The 18,984-nt window shown below is 37.9% G+C and overlaps 1 protein-coding gene and 1 pseudogene across 4 annotated transcripts in view; both read right to left on the reverse strand.

Moving 5' to 3' along the window:
- Positions 1-18,984, reverse strand: part of SUCO (SUN domain containing ossification factor) — a 58,613-nt gene that overhangs the window by 7,684 nt on the left and 31,945 nt on the right. For 2 of the 4 annotated variants that reach the window (XM_039881474.1, XM_039881476.1), the window contains exons 12-21: positions 18,837-18,857; positions 18,578-18,633; positions 18,014-18,105; positions 17,159-17,224; positions 12,044-12,112; positions 11,180-11,270; positions 7,555-8,718; positions 4,824-4,911; positions 2,025-2,129; positions 408-562 (exon numbers count right to left, since the gene is read on the reverse strand). In XM_039881474.1, the coding sequence (XP_039737408.1) occupies positions 408-562; positions 2,025-2,129; positions 4,824-4,911; positions 7,555-8,718; positions 11,180-11,270; positions 12,044-12,112; positions 17,159-17,224; positions 18,014-18,105; positions 18,578-18,633; positions 18,837-18,857 (1,907 nt within the window). The remainder of the gene's footprint in view (positions 1-407; positions 563-2,024; positions 2,130-4,823; positions 4,912-7,554; positions 8,719-11,179; positions 11,271-12,043; positions 12,113-17,158; positions 17,225-18,013; positions 18,106-18,577; positions 18,634-18,836; positions 18,858-18,984) is intronic. The other 2 variants (XM_039881477.1, XM_039881475.1) reach the window with 1 other exon arrangement.
- Positions 10,864-10,977, reverse strand: LOC120617793 (uncharacterized; annotated as a pseudogene).

An 18,984-nucleotide genomic window follows, 5' to 3' on the forward strand; every position in this document is an offset into this window, starting at 1 on the left:
CTGTAGTGGGGGCTACGTGGGGACTCACGCCACAAGAGACTCATCTCTAAGGTAACACTCCAGTGCTTGCTAATAGATGCAAAAAAACACTGAAGGATCATTCTCTAAAAAGTACAATATTAAAATACCTATTTCCTCTCCCTTTGAATTCCACATTCAAGCATCTTTCACTAGCAAAACATTTCAGGGTTTTTTCTGCGCTGTTAGTGTTTTCTCTATTAGTCTACAGAGCCTCCCAGCACAGAACCATCTCACTAGTTCCAATGATGTTTTTAATGTTTTGATTTCAAGAGAATAAGATGGGGAAAGAAATGATCTCAGTATCAATTTATCTGCTCCAATTTCTCAAAAATACAAGGAGCATAGTTTAAAAAAAAGAAAGCTGAGAAATACGATGCCGACGTTACCTTTTAGGGCTCAGATACTGATCATTTTTAGGAAGTTTTGAAGTGTCATCTCCATCAAAGTGAGAGATGTTTCGACAACGTTGCATACACAGCATCAGTCCCAAGACAACACAGAGAACCAAAGATATGACGAGATAGCTCTGTCGATCTGAAACCTGAGATGAGAAGGGAATGATAATAATGCTTTAAGAATCACACCAGAAAAAATACAGTGGGATTTAAGTTTCAAAGGACAAATCATTTTAAACATTTTTCAACGGGCTTCAAAACCACAAATGCAGGGCATGATCTTTACAAATGGACTACTAACTAAGGCGTTTTGTTTTTTATTTTTCCCCAGTTTGAAAATTACCAATCTATGAAAAAGTTTGAAAAACTGTACGATGAACACGTTCCTGCCTTTCAGCAATTTTTAACGTTCTATCTCATTTGCTTTGTTCTTCCATCTGTACCATCTCTTTACGGGCAGGAAAAAAAATCATGCTTTTACCTAGTCTTCCCACCTTATGAAACGGAAACACCGATCCTCCAGTTATTTAAGCCAAACCCTGGGGACCACGCATCCAACCTGGCAGCGGGGCTTGTCTTCCCTCCTCTTGAATACATCCTGATTCGACCACCTCACGCTGTTCTCTGCATCTCTAAGCCCAGCCCAGCCTGCATCACCTCACCCAAGCTGCTGCACCTGCCTCCTAACTGGCCTTGTCCCTGCTCCCGCTCTCACTGTTCCCTGGGAGGAATTCGCCACAGGGCAGGAACTGGGGACTTTCTGGTAATGCTGTCTGGGAGCCGATCCATGTCACTTCTGTACTCGATACTTCCCAATGGCTTGCAACGATTATAATAAAATCCAAGCGCTAAATGCCTCTGAAGGCCTGTGTGACCGGGCCCCTGCCACCACCCTGACTCGCTTCTCTCAGCCGCTCTGCTCCAGTCACACCGGCTTTCTTTCTGTCCTCAAACACATCACACTGTTCCCAACCTCGGGCCCTTCGCTGGGCCAGGCAGCGGTCTGTCTGACCCCAGCCTCTGTGTGGCTAACTCCTCCTGAGCACCAGTTCTAGCGCCGCGACCGTGGACAAGCTAGACGTCCCTCCGGTTAAAGCAGCCACTCCATCCCTCCCCTCGCCACTCCGCACAAACGCACTGCGTGCTCTCTCCTGCCGTCCTGCGCATGGCTGTATCCCCTGTCCCCCCGGAGGCCCTGTGAGGCCAGGGACTAGTCCCCGCTGTATGCCCCGACCTGGGGCTGCAGAGCTCATGCCTCACATAAACTGGCTCCTTGAAAAAAATTTGTTAAATCAATGAAATATTTGCTTTGTTAAGCATCTTAAGCCTTTGAGAACTGAAAATGAAGTACGTTTTGTAACTATCGATAGTTTGCAAAAGGCCTAAAAGAATGGCTTTATAACTAACTGTATTTTAGGTTAAGACCAAAACTATGAAAAAGCCATGTTTCCAAAAGATTATGATCTTTACAACTTTATAACGTCACATTCTGGTGTTCTGAAAAGTTTTCAACAAATGACAATTTTGTCTTAGATACTTATTCTTAAGAAGCCTGCCTTTCCGACAACCTCTCTCTATGTGTCTTACAATTCCAATAGTCACAGTTACCTCACGTTTTAATTCTGCTACTGTTGCGGATAAGTTTGAAACCAGCTGGGTCATGTTGGTCAGTTGTGCCTGTAACAACTGGATGGATTCAGTTTGCCGCTGATCCTGTGATGAAGGAAGAAAAAAGTATTACTTTTCTTTGTGCTTCATCTGTACATAAGCTAAACTGTAAATAAAATAATCTGGAAAAACTAGTAAGTTCTTCGGGTGGCGGAGATACTAATAAGGAAAGCTCCTAATGAATGAACATCATAAACTTTGAGTAGAAATTTAAAATAACAAAAGATACTTCAAGAATCTCAAACTGTTCAAACCTCCTCCTTCCCCTGAAAAACCATTTGCCACTCACTGCTACCATGTAGAATATTGTCTAACAGAAGTTAATCAATTACTTTTCAAGTTAATATGGGCTCCATATGTATTAAACCACCATATAACCAGCTATGTGCAAGAGTCGCTTTGTTAAAAACGTGTCTTTAAACCAAAGCAGTTGGCATAAAGACATTTAGAAAAAATTCTGAAGACTGTTTTCGGATACAAAGCAGGGTCATACCAAGGTTTTAAGCTTTCTGTTTTATAGCTTATTAGGCTGGAACTTAAGATATCACAGAGTCAAAAACTTACAAGTGATTACCTAGTCAATGCTAGAATCTATTGCCAAAGAAAGAAATTCACCCATCTTCTCAGCTCTGAATTTAGAACTTTAATAATCACTAAACGTGTATTATTTAAAATATAATAGGTTTATAACCATGAGTATGATGCATATTTTAGGGAATTATGCATCTTACTCATGGTTATAAACCTATATTAAGTAGAATGTACTGAAAAATTCAGCTTATTAATGAATTTTGGGAGGAGAAAAAGGGCAGGAAGAAGCCAAGGAAATCAAACACTCTAACTTAGGACCCCGTATGAAACAGCTATGTAACTCAAGTTTTTCAAATTTAGACTTAAATGAATTTTAAGTTACAACTGTGTATTAGTGTGTGTCGGGAGGGGTGGGAGTGGGAGGTAGGTAGATATAGAAAACCACAATAAAACTGTGTTTGTTTGTGTTTGTGCGTGTGTGGTGGGGGCGGGGCGGGCAGGGAGATACGTAAAACCATAACAAAACTTCCACTTACTCCCCTCACTATGATCCACTACAGAACCTTCTACCCTACTCCACTTTTTAAAATGCTGAACGTGACTCATTAAACTGTTTCTTTTGACTGACATTTGAAAACACCAATAAATTCTAGACAGTTATAAACATTTAAATAGATCGATTAACACTTTGAAACAAGATTTACTTCCGACGGTGTTAATAATACACAAGTTTATTTGAAAGTACTTAAACAAGTCTTTGAGATATTAGGCACAGATACTGCATATAAAGCAAAGAGCAAATATACAGGAGAAATCACTGTATTAACGTTAATGAAGAATTAAGTGAATACTGTGTTCATGGGTCAGAAGACTTAATACTGTTAAGATGTCAATTTCCTAAATTGATCTATATAAACTCGAAATAATCCCAAACAAGATCCAAACAGTTTTTTGGATCAAAGCTGGAGGATTCACGCTATTTGAGTTCAAAGTTACTATCCAGCTACAACACAACAGTGCAATATCAGCATAAAGACAGACAAATAGATACACGATACAGAAAAACGGCCTAGAAACATACATATATATATGGTCAATTGATTTTTATCAAAAGTGCAAAAGAAACTCAGTGGAGAAAAGAGTCTTTTCAACAAATGATGCTAGAACAAAGGGATATTCATGTTTCCCATCTCTCTCCCCGCCAAAAAAAGAACTCTGATCCATACCTTGCAGCACGTAAAAATTAAATCATAAACTTAATATAAACCTAAAATTATAAAATTTCTAGAAGAAAACAAAGGAATTAATCTTTGTGACTTTGAGTTAGGTAAATATTTCGCAAAAAAAGAGAAAAGGTAAATTGAGCCTCGACAAATTAAAAATTCGTGTTCTTGAAAAGATACTTTTAAGAGAATGAGAAACAAGTAATGAACTGAAAGAAAGTATTTGTAAAGTCCACCTCTGTTAAAAGACTTGTATTCTGAATATGTAAGCAACTCTCAACCTCAATAATAAAAAGAAAACCAACATGGGAAGAACTTTTTATAGAACCACAATTATAAATATGTCGAATATTGAGACTAAGATGCAACTAAACTCTCTCCTCACCTCACCCCATTTCACCATCCTTTAGTCCCAAATAAATTTTTATAAAAGTATAAAATTTCTTCATCATGGTAACACATTATAAAAACTTATTAACAAACATCACGGTTGGTGCAATACCGAAATCATGCCCTTAAAATCAACAAAACGAGAATGAACACTATTGCCAGTCCTATTGCATCATGGTACAGCTCTAGGCAAGAGATGAGAGGCAGAAAAAAGGAGAAATAAAAGGTATAAGACTTAGGAAGAAACAGCGCTGTTCTTATTTGGAATCAATTAAGATTATCTACAGAGAAAAGCACGAAAGATTTTAGAGATTAACAAAGTTACATAAAAGTCGACTGCGATTCTACACACATATATACACATGCAAATCTTGAAATGTAATATGAATAATGCTCGAGAAAATTTTCTCTAGAGGAGAGATTAATGCTAAGAGCTAGATAATTTTCTAAACATGACTATTATTATATAACAGGATTAATCATTAGCTATCAGGAGAAAAAGTGAACCAACATTACTTATCCTTCTTACCAGAATACTCTACAAAATTCAATGGAAATTTAAATAAAAAGCAAATATGGCATGAAGATGACCAACCTGCTCCTCTGCTATTCTCGAAGTATTCTGAAGTTTTACTATTGTTTTATTGAAAGCCTTCTGCATTTCTTCCATTTGTTTTCGGTACCTGTGGAGTAGGAATTGATTAAAATTAGTTTTCTTATTTAATAATTTATTACTGGAAATGCACTTTTGATTTCAATATATGAGACAAATCCCTTTCTGAAAATGACTCTGACTGAGGCCTGTGCAATACAGGACCACTTACACAGGTAGACTAAAGAGGTCCCTTGAGGTATTTGCTACCTCAACATCAATTCTACGCATCTCAGTGCTATATAATATTTACTAGTTGTACACACGGTCAATTAATGTACAACAAAGGAGCCAAGAATGTACAATGGGGACAGGACAGTCTTTTCAATAAATGGAGTTGGAAAAACTGAACATGCAAAAAACTGAAACTGGACCACTATCTTACACCATACTCAAAAAATTAACAGAAAATGAATTAAAAACTTGAACATAAGACCTAACACCATAAAACTCCTAGAAGAAAACAAAGGCAGTAAGCTTCTTGACACTGATCTTGGAGATGGGTTTTTGGATTTGACACCAAAGCCCAGGCAACGAAAGCAAAAATAAACGAGTGGTACTACATCAAACTAAAAAGCTTCTGTATAGCAAAAGACACTACCAACAAAATAAAGAGGCAACCTACGGAATGGGAACACATTTGCAAATCACATATCTGATTAAGGGGTTAATATCTAATGACATATATAAAGAACTCACACAACTCAACAGCAAAAGAAAGAAGGAAAGAAAACCAAAAAAACCCAAACTGATTTAAAAATGGGGAGAAGATCTCAATACGCATTTTTCCAAAGACAGATGGCCAACAGATACATGAAAAGGTACGCAGTGTCACTAATCATTAACGAAATGCAAACCAAAATCACAATGAGATATCACCTCACACCTGTTAGAACGGCAATCATCAAAAAGACAAGAAATAACACTTGTTGGCAAGGATAAAAGGGAACCTCTGTGTACTATTGGTGGGAATGTAAGTTGGAGCAGTCATTATGGAAAACAGTATGGAGGTTCCTCAAAAAAGTAAAAATAAAACTACCTTATGATCCAGCAATTCCACTTCTGGGTATTTATCTGAAGAAAATGAAAACACTAACTCAAAAAGATATATGCACCCCACCTCCACCATGTCCACTGAAGCATTATTTATAATAGCCAAGATATGGAGGCGATCTTAATGTCCACTGATGGATGAAGAAAGAAAATGTGACTCTCTCTCACTCTCTCTCTCTCTCTCTCACACACACACACACACAACACACAGAGGAATATTATTTAGCCATAAAAAAGGAAAAAGTCTAGCCATTTGTGCCAACATGTATGGATGGACCTTGAGGGCATTATGCTAAATGAATTAAGTCAGACAGAGAAAGACAAATACTGCATGATCTCACATGTGGACTAAAAATAAAGAAAAAATGGGGGTGGGGGAAACCAATTCCAAACTCAGATATAGAGAACAGACTGGTGGTTGTCGGAGGCAGGGGACAGAGGGTGGGCAAAATGGGTGAAAAGGGACAAAAGGTACAAACTTCTGATCATAAAACGGTAAGGCATGGGAACTTAAAACTCCTAGAAGAAAACAAAGGTAGTAAGCTCCTTGAATGGATAGAATGGTGATTATAGTTATAAACACTGTATTACATATATTCAAAAGCTGCTGAGAGAGATGTTAAAAGTCCTCATCACAAGAAAAAAACAACTTGCAACTGTATAGTGACACGTGTTAACTACACTTACTGTGGTGATCATTTCTCAATATATACGTATATTAAACCATCACGCTGGACACGTGAAACTAATATGTTGACTATATCTCAATTTAAAGAAAGCTTTACTAGTGATTTCTGTGGTTCTCTCTGGGGGTGCAGGTGGGCGTGGGCAGAGGCAAGAGCAGGGACGTAGGAGCTAAGTGGGCATGTGCACACACACGCACATGCGCGCACACACACAAACACACACAATTTGCCGATTGAGCATATGTACAGCTTAGAAAGAAACCGCCTTCAGGACATGATGACTGCCTTAGTGACATCTCAGTAGCATTTGGTTTAAGAAGAGCTGGAAGAGGTAAGTGTTTTGGAAACTCCGGACACTTAGTGCCCAGGCAGGTACAAAATGTTGGAGGAGGAGTCTTAAAGACAGTGTATACTTAAGAGATTAAAAAAAGAGTAAATAAGTTTAAGAAATGGAGAACCGTGCCCGGGGTCTCATCGCTGACGGGCACGTGGCACCGCCTCCGGCTCAGAGGAGCCCACGAGCATGATGATGACAGCCAGAACCAGGATTCTCGGGGTTGTGCTGCCTGATCGTCCAGTGCAGTCTTGTCAAGTTCCGCTAAGAGCTTGAAGGTCTACAGACTATAATTTTTCCCATGAGTGCCCTGAGAATCAAAGAGTCAAAGTGGCTAAAGATAAGCAACAGAAGAAAGGAGAAACCGGTAATTCAAACTTATCGGCCCAATAATAAAGGTGCTACGACACTGAGTACTTCTAAAAATGAACGTCGATTCTTTAGGTCACCGATCAGCATCCAAGTAACCTTCTTTCTCTCTCCAGCTAAAATGGCGCTTACTATTATATCACCAGATAACTAAATCCTCTAGTCACAGATCGCATGCTGCCATTTACCTCACTGCACGAGGTGGACTGTGCTAATTCATACTAAAGCTTACCTTTGGCTCAGCTCCTCCAGATAGCGACCACTGAGAGACATGTTGACTTCTAAGGCTTTAATACGATTATTGAGTCTCATAAACACTGACTCCTTTTGGTTTGAGCCATGCACAAGGTTCCCATTAGCATATCCCAGATCTGTAGAATTTTGCAATTCGGCATAAAAATCTGTAGCTGTCCTCTGCAACCCCCTTAAAAGGGCATCTTCTGGAGACTGTTCTTCCTCTTTTACTTCAGGTAATGAAGAAGAATCCACGACAGGAGTCAAAATTTGCTTTGGTGTGTCAGCTGTGTTCATTTTGGCTTCCCCGTCTTCACTGTCTGGCACAGCAGCTGTGTTTACAGGTGGCACTACTGTCTCAGATGGCTTTGTGAAAACTTGCATGGAGTTTCCATCTTCTTTAACAGTACTGTCCATGACTTCGTTAAGTTTGTTTGTTTCATAGATCACAGCTGGCTTCTCTACAGAACTAAAACTCTCAGACTTCTTTTCCGTTTCATTATCAACCTCGACAGAACTCTCTTGAGGAATCACTTGTGATGGTACGTGTCCTGCCTCATACTGTACAGGCTCAGATAGTTCTATTTTAGATAATGAATTGATTTCTGGAGTAACATCTAAGAGAAGAGACTGAGAAAGAGTTTGAGGATGACTCGGTTCAAGTTCAATTGCATCTACAGTGTGATTAATCAAATCACCTTGGTGCACACTACTTAAGTCACCTAGAACAACAGTTTCAGCTTCCTTTTCCTTGCCCTTACTGTCCAGTTCTCCACCTGGAGGCTGCAATACTGAAACATCTACTGGTTCTGCAGGAGGCAGTAATGGTGGTTGAGCTGACTCGAGATAATCTTTCTCTTTACTCACAGCAGTTCTGCTGCGTTGCCGATAAAGAGCCAGTCTAACTGAACACCATTTATATATGTATTCTGAAAAACTAGAAATGCAACAAATCGTGGTCAGTTCACTGCAAAATATTTGTGTCTCTGACTCAAACCAGGGCGATGATTCATCTTCCTGTTCACCACTGCCCAGAAGGGTCACTGTAGATGGACTTGCCTCCTCTTCGTCCTCTTGAACGAGTTGTACGATGGGACTTTCTTTTGGAGTATCTGGTGGTGACGGCTCTGTGTCATGGCCATTTTCTTCACTGGTTACAAACCTGGAAACACATACCTTAATTACAACTCGCTTTAATTAGAAATCTAAATTTATGTTTAAGGAAGATCGATGTATCATATATCATATATAAAAGTAATCCAAAAGTATTTGAGTTTCATCTGTATTTCTTGTCAAAGTAATAGGTATTTCTTTAACAAGAAATACAGATGAAACTCAAATACTTTTGGATTACTTTTCCCCCTTCAAATATTTTCATTATAAAAGCAAATATTCAGAAATGGTAACAAAAGACCATTTATCAGCTGACCAGCCAGATGACTCAAATCACCAAATTTACCAAATCGACTTTGCTTTTTCTATAATCTTTAAGCACTGTTTGAACATGAATATTTACTGAACATATAGTGTACCTTTCCTTCCACAAATCTTCACAAAATCTTTATAAGCCTCATTACTCGTTATATCAGAGACCGAGCTACCCAAAGGCTATAAAGTCTCAGAGCCAGAATGAGAATCTAAGATTCTTAACACTTATGAATACTCTTTGTGTTTGAATAGCCTACTTTTAAAAGGCAGCTACATTTACCAAAGATAATTTTTCTGCGGCTCATCTGAGAAATTCCAAAGTGACATTACACACACACACACACGCGCGCGCACATACCTGATTATCTAGAAAGAAGAAACATATCCCCCCCGTCTCAAAATAATCATAATGTCATGTGGGCTAATTTTTTATTATTTAAAGCCAAATACTTAACCACTTTAATGAAAATCCCACTTAAAAATAAACGAATAGTGCACCACTAACTCAGTCCCATCTTTGAGCTCTGGACTATGTCTACAGGGCGGGGAGAATGGGGGCAGAGCTAGTGGAAATACTGTTGGAAATTATAATGTCTGTGGTTCCTTCCACAATAAATATGCGGCAGGTAATATATAAGGTGAGGACCATATAACACGAAAGATGCAATCTGAAAAAATAAATTTGAATACTAAAAAAATACCTTCATATGCAAATTTTCCTACTCTGACAAATTACTAGGGAAGCCAGGAAATGTCTTCAAATAGAGACTAATATCACAATAGTAAATGTAGGAATAAAATGGACAATACCTAAAAGCTGTACTTTCATTTTGTTGATAATAAAAATAAAAGGACCAAACTAAAATATAACTAGGCTATGCTTTTCTGAATAGATGATACACAGAGAGAGAGAGATGGGTATAGATACAGATACAGTTGCTAATAACACTTCTTACATATTTAGGTGGTTTATGGCTTATTATCTACCAAATAGTTAAAATGAGCAATGTCTGAAGAAGGGGAGGGAGAAAAACTAAATTGAATTAATTTAGTAAAAATTAAGTTATATACCATCTATATATACCCTAATCAGAGCTCTACTTAAAAAAAGCTCAAATCTGGGAAAAGAAAATAAGTCTTTTCATAATAATAATAGTGACACCCAGGCATGGATTCTTTTATTTTCATTTATTTTCTTCAGATTGACATATAATCACCAAAATGAATTTAAGAAAAACATACATAAAAATAATCATTAAACAAAAAATAAACAATTACGCAAAAATAGGTATTAAAAACCAAACTCTAATACAAAAAAGTAAAAACTATTACCTTAGCCTGCTCTTTCAACAAATATTTATATGTGTGTGTGTGTGAGTGCGTGTGTGGTGTGTGTGTGTAGAGGTATGTATATAAGTAAAATGAAATCAGTTTCATTTAGTTTTGAAACTTAAGGAATACTGTGTTGTTAGCTGAAGAAAACTAGTTACAAACTCGGGACCAGCAATCACAGCTCCACATAATTAGAAACACCAAGAATATTTCTATCCTATAGATTTCTTAGGAATGTCAGGTACCCTTCACAGCTTTCTAGGCATGGCACAAATACTTAATCGATGCTTTTAAGTTTGAACTTAATAAAAACAAGACTTTAAAATTTGTCCTCAGAGCTATAATGCAGAGTTTGGTCAATTATTTTCAATAAGAAAAAGATTCAGTGTTGTGAATAATGAAAGTAATACATAATATCACAACAACGAACATTTGGTTCAGAGTGAAGGGTATTCCTACTACCCAAAAGCAGCTCAAAGATGTTTTAAGTGGCCGTGGAATGTCTGCTCTATGAGTCTGAGCTTTTTTTTTTTTAAATTATTATTTATGCCTACAGCACCTGGTCTTCCTAGGTGGTCTCCCATCCAAGTACTAACCAGGCCCGACCCCATTTAGCTTCTGAGCAGATATCGGGCTTGTTCAGGGTGGCATGGCCGTAGACGGTGGACCGTGGCTCCACTGGGGCATGAACCCAGGACCTTCTGCGTGTAAAGCAGATGTGCTCACCGCTACACTATGGAACCACGTCCGAGTCTGAGCTTTCTATAGACAATCACTTCACACACGAATCACAAGCACCTTGGTATGTACTAGTACATTCAGCTCCCCATTTAACAGCACTCTAGTATCACAGTACCACTTACTCAGGTGACAAAACAGGAGTTGAAACAGGAGCCGATTCAGGGATGTCAGGCGCAGCTGTGGCGGTGGCATTCTCAGATATACTTTTATTTCCTATTTTAAGAAAAGAGTCCTATGTTAATTTTTAAAAGCTATACCACAAAAATATTTCACTATAACAAATAAAAAACTTTAGTTTCTCAGGGGAGAAGAAAAAAAGCCAAACAGGTTTGCTACTGCAGACTGTGTTTATTTTCATCAAAGTTCTTTTAGAAAGAAGTGACTGTACAGGTCACTTCTGTAAGTAATGCATATTCTTTCCCCATTTCTTAGATAATTAACCCAAGTCAGGTGACTACAAATTTTGTGAAATTTTACAAAACTAGTATGCCTTCTAGACACTTGAGTTTCTAAAGAGAATGAGAAGAAATGGGTCATTTTAAGTTTGTACTTAGAACTAAGTATTTTTTAAAAACAAAAAAAAGCAAGATTCTTTTTCCTTGCTAATAATATTCTTATTTGGCATTTTGTAAGGGAAAAATTATTTTCTAAACTGAGTAGCTACTTGATAAGTAAAAGAAACGCATACTTGAAGTACCATTAGGGCATCAAAGCCTCAGAAAGAGAAAAAGGATAAATTCATTATACTTTTACAGCAAGAAAGAGTCAAAAAACAAATTCATGAATTTTATAGACAGAGTCCAATCATACGAGAAAACTTGTGCAATGCAAATAATCAATGAATAACAGAAGACTGGTAAGTTGCTTTGGATCATTTCTACATCTCTAAATGAAAAACAAAATTGCTTGGCTTATTAATTAATTTTCTTAACTAAGAAGACCCTAGAGTATCAGATATTGAAAAGACCCATGAAATTATTAGGTACCTTCTGTCAGGTCTTCAGTTTTTGCTCCCAGAATATTAGCGGCAATATTCACCATATTTAGAATGGCATCTAAAACAAAATTCAATCAGAAAAAAATACCAATATACCTAAATTCTCTCATATAACTTAATATCAGATAGTTAAAAAACCATTTTATAATGGTCTTTTTGCATTTTTTTTGGACTAATTGTTTTTTTATTCGCCTTACTATGTAAGTCCAATATAGGACACAAATTTCAGCCAAAAAGTATAAAGCATAAATCTGAATTTTTATATTCGGAAGGAATTTAAAATTTAAATATCCTTAAACAAAACAAAACAAAACAAAAACTTCCCCAAACTCTTTACCATAACACTGTCTTCGTCCTATTACAAAATTCAAGTATAATTCCACATTATAGACAGGGAAGAAATGTGACAACCAAAATTCGTATTTTACCAAAAAGCTTGTTTTTCTTTAAAAAGGTTTAAAATAAAAATTAAAAAGCTTGGAGAAAAAAAGTTTTCCTAAACAGGTGATTATCATATTGTAAAAGTAAGGAAAATGGGAAGATTATTACCCAAAGGTCAGCAGAAAGATTTATTTTTAACTGTAAACATATAATATCTATTGGTAATGTGATTAAATCCAAATGTGACACTGTATATAATAAAATTTCTCCAATAACTTTGATCAATGTTTTATGGGTAATAAATCACATAAATTCTTTTATGAATTGGGCAGGCATAGGCATAGGCGGGCAGATTAATTAAGTCAAAGTCATAAAACTCTAAGTGTCGCAGGTAAAGCAATCTGCACACTCGCTAGTTCTGCCTCTTTGCAAAGAGGATGTCGGATGATGAGTTGACAAAGCGGTCCAAACCTTCACGTCTACTTCAGTAGCTAAAGGTTCAAGAGGGGCACGAAGCGGGAGAACGCCACAGGAAGCTGGTACTGGGGACAGGTGGCTCCCTCCAGCAATATGATGGAACTTCAAGAGAATCTAACTTCCATTCTCAATCTAATCTCTGAAGTTAATTCATCAGTATCAGGTATTTCTCCTATTAAAACACTAAGACCTGGCAGGGGCTATACATATCATGCTTCAGCAGTTACTTCCGTCTTAGACTCGTTCCCTGAAAGAGATCCGCAGGGTTTTTTCATCACACTTTCTGTGAAAACCACGGATGTGGAAAGCAGGGAAGGGTCTACAGAGGAGAAGCTAGCGTGCTAACAAGGTCAGGCCCTGTCAGTGGAGCGGATCCTGTAAGTGTGTGCTTTATGGTAGGAGAAGGCAGCAGGATATTTTAGACTGCTTTAAAACCGATGACCAGTAGACAGTTGTTCATTTTGACCTTCACATAATTATGATTCTACAATATCAAAGACAACAAAGCAGTGGTACTTCATTTCCAATCATTAGTATAACACACAAAAACTTTCTATTTGCTTTTTAAATGTCTAAGATTAAAAGTCAACCTTGCCCACTGACCTAGAAAATTGGGAGAGACGTGGCCTTGATTCTTACGGCTAAGGAGGTACCTTAACATGAGATAAAAACAGAAACGGAATCTCTACTTCCTCACTAACCAAGTTAAAGCAGCAGTGGAAACTCTGTTATTTCCTCATAAACCCACTTTTAATCTCAACCAATACTGCACTATGTAGAATCTGGTCTTCTGCTTCGCCTGCTGGCTAAAGTTCGGTCCATGCTGACTGCTTCACAGAACCCCAATTTTGGAGTCAAGTCTATAGGCTAAGTCCCTTGTGCTTCGAAGGGCGATCTTATCTCCAATTTCAAATTTTAGGACTTTATTATTAAAGAAGAAAAGAATACATCTATTAATCTGCATAAAGAAAGTAGCTTCAGAGTATTATTTTTTACCATAAATGTTAACACTCACACATAGAATAAGGAAGACTTATACTATCCATCATTTAAAAATATTATTTATCATCATTTCAGGGGCCACTTAGTAACACGCAAAATTTAGCAAATTTCTACTTTCTCAGCCCGACTAACCTATAAGCAATAATTGTGCTATGTTCCCAGAACACTTCGAAATGTAGTTTTGTTTTTTGAGAGGAAGCAGTTTTGTGAATATTCTATTCTGCCCATTCTCAATTTATATCCAAACACGTGGCAGCTGGTCACAATGATAATCTGGCCACTAAAAAGGCTTCAGTGGAGGTGGAGGTGATAATGTGGAACACAATGCCAAACTAGATACCAGTCCCTGATTTCTCCTGATTGGCCGAACCCCTGATCTCTGGGCTGGGGAACCATTCACCCCATCTCATTCCTTTAGGAACGGAATTCCTCTAGGAACCAAATGCCATCGTGTTATACTCAGTCTCCAGCACAGCAGTGGCTCTTTCTGACACAAACTAACTGTGCTACAAAAGGACAAGACAGACCAACAAGAACTACTTCCTCCTCTGCGTGCGCGGCTACGTCTGCTGCACGCCCACCTTCACTCTCTTTTCAGTCCAGGACCTTAAAATACATACGTTCACAAACAATGCTTTGACTGCGAACAGAAACTACATTTGTCTCAAACACATACACAGAAACCGAGCCTTTAGTAGGTCTGGAAATTCTTACAAAACGAAGACTGTATTTAGGAGTAAAGGCAGACCTACGAGAATATCAAAATAGAGTCATCTGGGAAATCCATGTGACAAAGCACAAGGAAAGCGAGGGTGACAAGAAGAATCCTTGTTGATGTAAAATATTTAAATGTTCTGGTTGAAGAATGTAAATAAAAGAATCAGGCAGAAGAGATGCCAGAACTGGATGCTGCTCTAAGTAACTTCTCTCTTTTTCGCAGTGAAGTAAATTATGGAATATCGAGAATGTCTGTATCTGCGGGATACATGCTCTGACAACTGAATCCCATCAGAAGCGACAGACTCCGGTGACGTGTATTTCTTATAGCTACTAACTGCTCAACAGTAAAAGGAAAAAGGAGTTTCCATTAAGATTAAAGCCACAGAATTGTTTAGGAGATACTATGTAGATATTAAAAATAAATTAGGTTCAAAACTGGCCAACGTCGAGCTAATTTAGAATGGGGTGATGATTATAGTCAAACTTGGACACTCTGGTGCCAGAGACGAGCTCTTTGGCCTGATTTCATTCTGTTATTTACTCTTTAAACTTAAACCACCTTGGAGGCGGCAGCTAAGTCAGGCTCAAAGACAGTCCCAGACCCTTCAGAGAAAACCAGAAGGACACAGGCACAGAGGGCAGCAATGTTGGGTCACGCCTATGAGCTTTCGACAGCAAAGTCTTATCACTCAGCAATTCCTCCTCCTCTCTCATGCTGACGCTTGAAGAGATGGAGATCTCTCCAAAGCCCCTGTCCGTGCGGAGGCTCAGCTGATACCTCCCGCCCAGCTGGTCTCACTACACAAATTCCGCCCACACCTCGAACATGGGAGGTAAATGGGACTGCCCTTCGAGAGCCATAAAAATAAATGACGTGTCACGATCCAAAAAGCAGGATCTAAAGAAAATTCTACGTCTAATTGGTTAACATAATACAGTGGTTAGAAAAGTAATCGCAAACAGAGAAACGTCCCCCACTAAAATATGTCTACGTTTTAGTAGTGTCTAGGCACTGACCCCAGAAGAAAACAGAGAGAAGACACCGAGAACATCGGGGGATCCCCTGATCTACATCCGCGGAAGGCTCTGCTTCCCGAAGGGCCCCCCCCTTTGCAGTGACCGTGACCGTTACCATCAGAGGGGCCAGAGAGCTTTCAGTCTGGGACTATTCTCCGACCCCATGAAATAATGGTGCTACTTTGGCATCACTGAGCTACGATGACTATTATATCACCTAGACTTTTTAAATAAAAATTTAAGGACACCAACAATAATATTAATATCCAAATATGCAAAATAGCATTATTTTTTCACTCCTAAAAAAACTACATCCCATAGCAGTGCATGAAGCACCTATTTTTAATGCCATCACTGACTAGATAGTGAAGGGTCCTACTTAAAAGCACTACACTCACTAATATCCAAAAAATCAGTTGCCTCCAATAGAGTAAAACAAAATATTGAGCTAATATGTAACAAAGTTAAATATTACATAAAAGGACTCTCCTCATGCAGGTATTTTTAACACTCTTCTTCCTGTTCCTTAAAAAATCCACGCAAGTCTATAGTCTTCTATGGAGAGGACGAGAAGAAGGAGAAATAAAGGGAAAGAAGAAAAAGTAAAGAGAAGTGACTTTTAACTCCGCATACTGTAGCTCAGGTACGTTATACCTAAGTGCATTTACTACTGGTTGAGTATTTTAAAAAGCTATAAAGACACGTGAGGGAGGCTGGAATTCAAGCAATTCGACTCACTGGAAGCAACAAGGAAAATGCACACGCAGCTCATCTTCTATTTTACTAAGATTTACTTATACTAAATTCAATTACTAATCTCCAAATAAGATAATTTCTTCCAGTAAGTTTTATATTCTTCATGACTGACCAAAAATAACCAACATCGGACTATAACTACCCACATTCTGGCAGTGAAAACAAAGTGTCAGTGGTGATGGTCTTTCCCAGGAGTCTCCTGAGCTGGCCCACCACTAGGTTCGGTGCTAGGCTGGAATGACAAGAAACAAACCACTAGTACCTTAGTCACTGCTGCTCTAGTTTACAAAGAGTATGTTATTATAGTTATTGCTTCGGAGTCATTATTATTACGGATAAGAATAACAGGAAACTAATCACACCCACAGATTAAAGAATCCCCGTTTGCTAGGATTTCACTGAGGTGACCACCTCTGAAACTACCGTTTGAAGTCCTTTCCCATCCAGTGTCCTGCTCGCATGGCCAACGACCTCTGCGATAATTTTTTCCACAAGTAAATTCATTGCCCTTTCTTCACTCCAAGGAATTTGCCTAATATTATGAAGAACCAATTTATGCTTGTGTTTTTTCCTTTCCTCTCTTTTCATCCACTCTTCCTATTTTATTCCCGTAAAAATACTTCTCCAAAGCCAGTATCTCAGGTGAATACTGGGAGCCTCCTAAACTATACCACAAGAAAAAGGCCCACGCGTGTCAGGGGCAAAAGTTGAGAGACACAAATAGTGACTAGGAAAACCCCAAAATACTCACTTGTAGCAGAACCAAGAAGGTTTTTTGAGGATTTATCCTCCCCAGTATTATAATCCAGTGGATAATCTGTTTAAAGAGAAAATAAAGGTACTTATAGTGATAACAATCTCCAAGAATATGTTTTAAGCTCAGATTATGTCCTGTCAAAATCAGACAAATTTTATAATATTCATTATACATCAAAAACATGTTCACAAAAAGAAAATGAGATTCAGAAGCCAGTGACCAAACAGATGTAAACCAAATTCTATTGCTTACCAAAATTTTAATCGCATATATAGGACTTTTTCTCAAGTTTTCAATGTACATTACCAACCCCTTGTAAATGTCATCATTTCATTTACGGGAAAATCAACAAAGGGAAAATTTAGATTGTTCCGAATAACTGAAGATATCTCCAAACTGAGACTTGATAAAGTCAAAATGGAGGCTGTCCTAAAACCTCCTATCCCTCCAGGCTCACGGCAGTTTCTCAAAGGCTCAAGGCTCAATGCGCTCGCCCTTAGCTTCAAAGCAAATCGAAGGAGTTAACGCTCAATTCTATTTCAGTTATCTTATGAGTTTCACAGGTTCTGGGGACTGGCACAGGACATAATCAGATTTATAGCACTGATGTTATTGAAGGGAGTTCCACTTACAAATAAATGACTGACAAGCTTGGAAAACAACTCAATATACAAAGTAGAAAAGCACTTTAGAAGATAGCTTTAAGAAAAAAATAGTTATTAGGATTAAAAACCAAGAAAACGAAAATCTAAAGACAACCATCACGTCAATTTTTTAAAGTGGCCTATATTTACCCGTTACTATTAAGCAAAATACATATATAAAGTCACCTGTTTTAAAGTCGCTTACCATAGTCCTCATCAAAGAGTTCCTGACGTTCTGACTGATACTGGGAATCAGCGATCTCTTCATATTCTTCTACCATGCTAGTACCAAACACCCTACGAAGAACAATTTCATTCAGATTTCAAAATAAAAGTGTTGTTAAGGCTCTTCTCTTCAGAACGAATAACAAAATCATTAACTTTGGTCATGTTTTGAGGGCCATTAGCTTTTAAGACTCCAAAATGACGACGCTCCTTACATTGCGATCACCCACTAGTTTCCATTCGAATGTAAAATTAATCTATCTCAGGCATTTAAAAATACAATGACCAAGTTTTGATATCAGTCTAAAATGTTTCCATATATTATCGTGACAGCAAAATACCAAGCAAACGAAACCAAACACGTAAAATGATGGCTATTTTTACTTTAGAGAGAGAATTTTGACATTTTTCTAAAATGTATGCAAGGGCAATAAAGGCTTAACAGTTTATATTTCTACAGTATGAACGTCATATAAAAGAAAATTATTTCTTGCATCGCTTTTTTTTAAAAGCCACTCGGTTAAATGCGTTTTGTCGGGATTACCTTATAAGGCTTAATGGACAAAAGTGCTCTGATCCGAAGTGGGACACCAGCTCCACCTACGGAAGGAAAGCACATGAGACGGGAAGCCGGCACCATGCGTGCAAGATTATCTAACAAGACACTCTGATCTTTATTATGACATTTCTAAAAATAAAGTCCTCGTTTCCCCCAAAATCAGTACTTGTAAAATCTGCTTTTTTGCCATGCAGTAATATGCCGAGCCCTGTTATCCGATGTTGCAAAAGAGAAGGGTGCTAACCTTTATGTACTTGATGAACATCTGAAGCAAGAGAAAGGAAAAGAAAATCAGTTCCAAAGTCTGGATAACATGCCCATAAGCAACATTTAATATTTATAAATTATTTTGCATAATTAAAGTATAGAAAGCAATGTATGTTGATGGATAA

The sequence above is a fragment of the Pteropus medius genome, unplaced genomic scaffold, assembly GCF_902729225.1.
Source record: "Pteropus medius unplaced genomic scaffold, Ma_sr-lr_union100, whole genome shotgun sequence".
NCBI lineage: Eukaryota > Metazoa > Chordata > Mammalia > Chiroptera > Pteropodidae > Pteropus > Pteropus medius.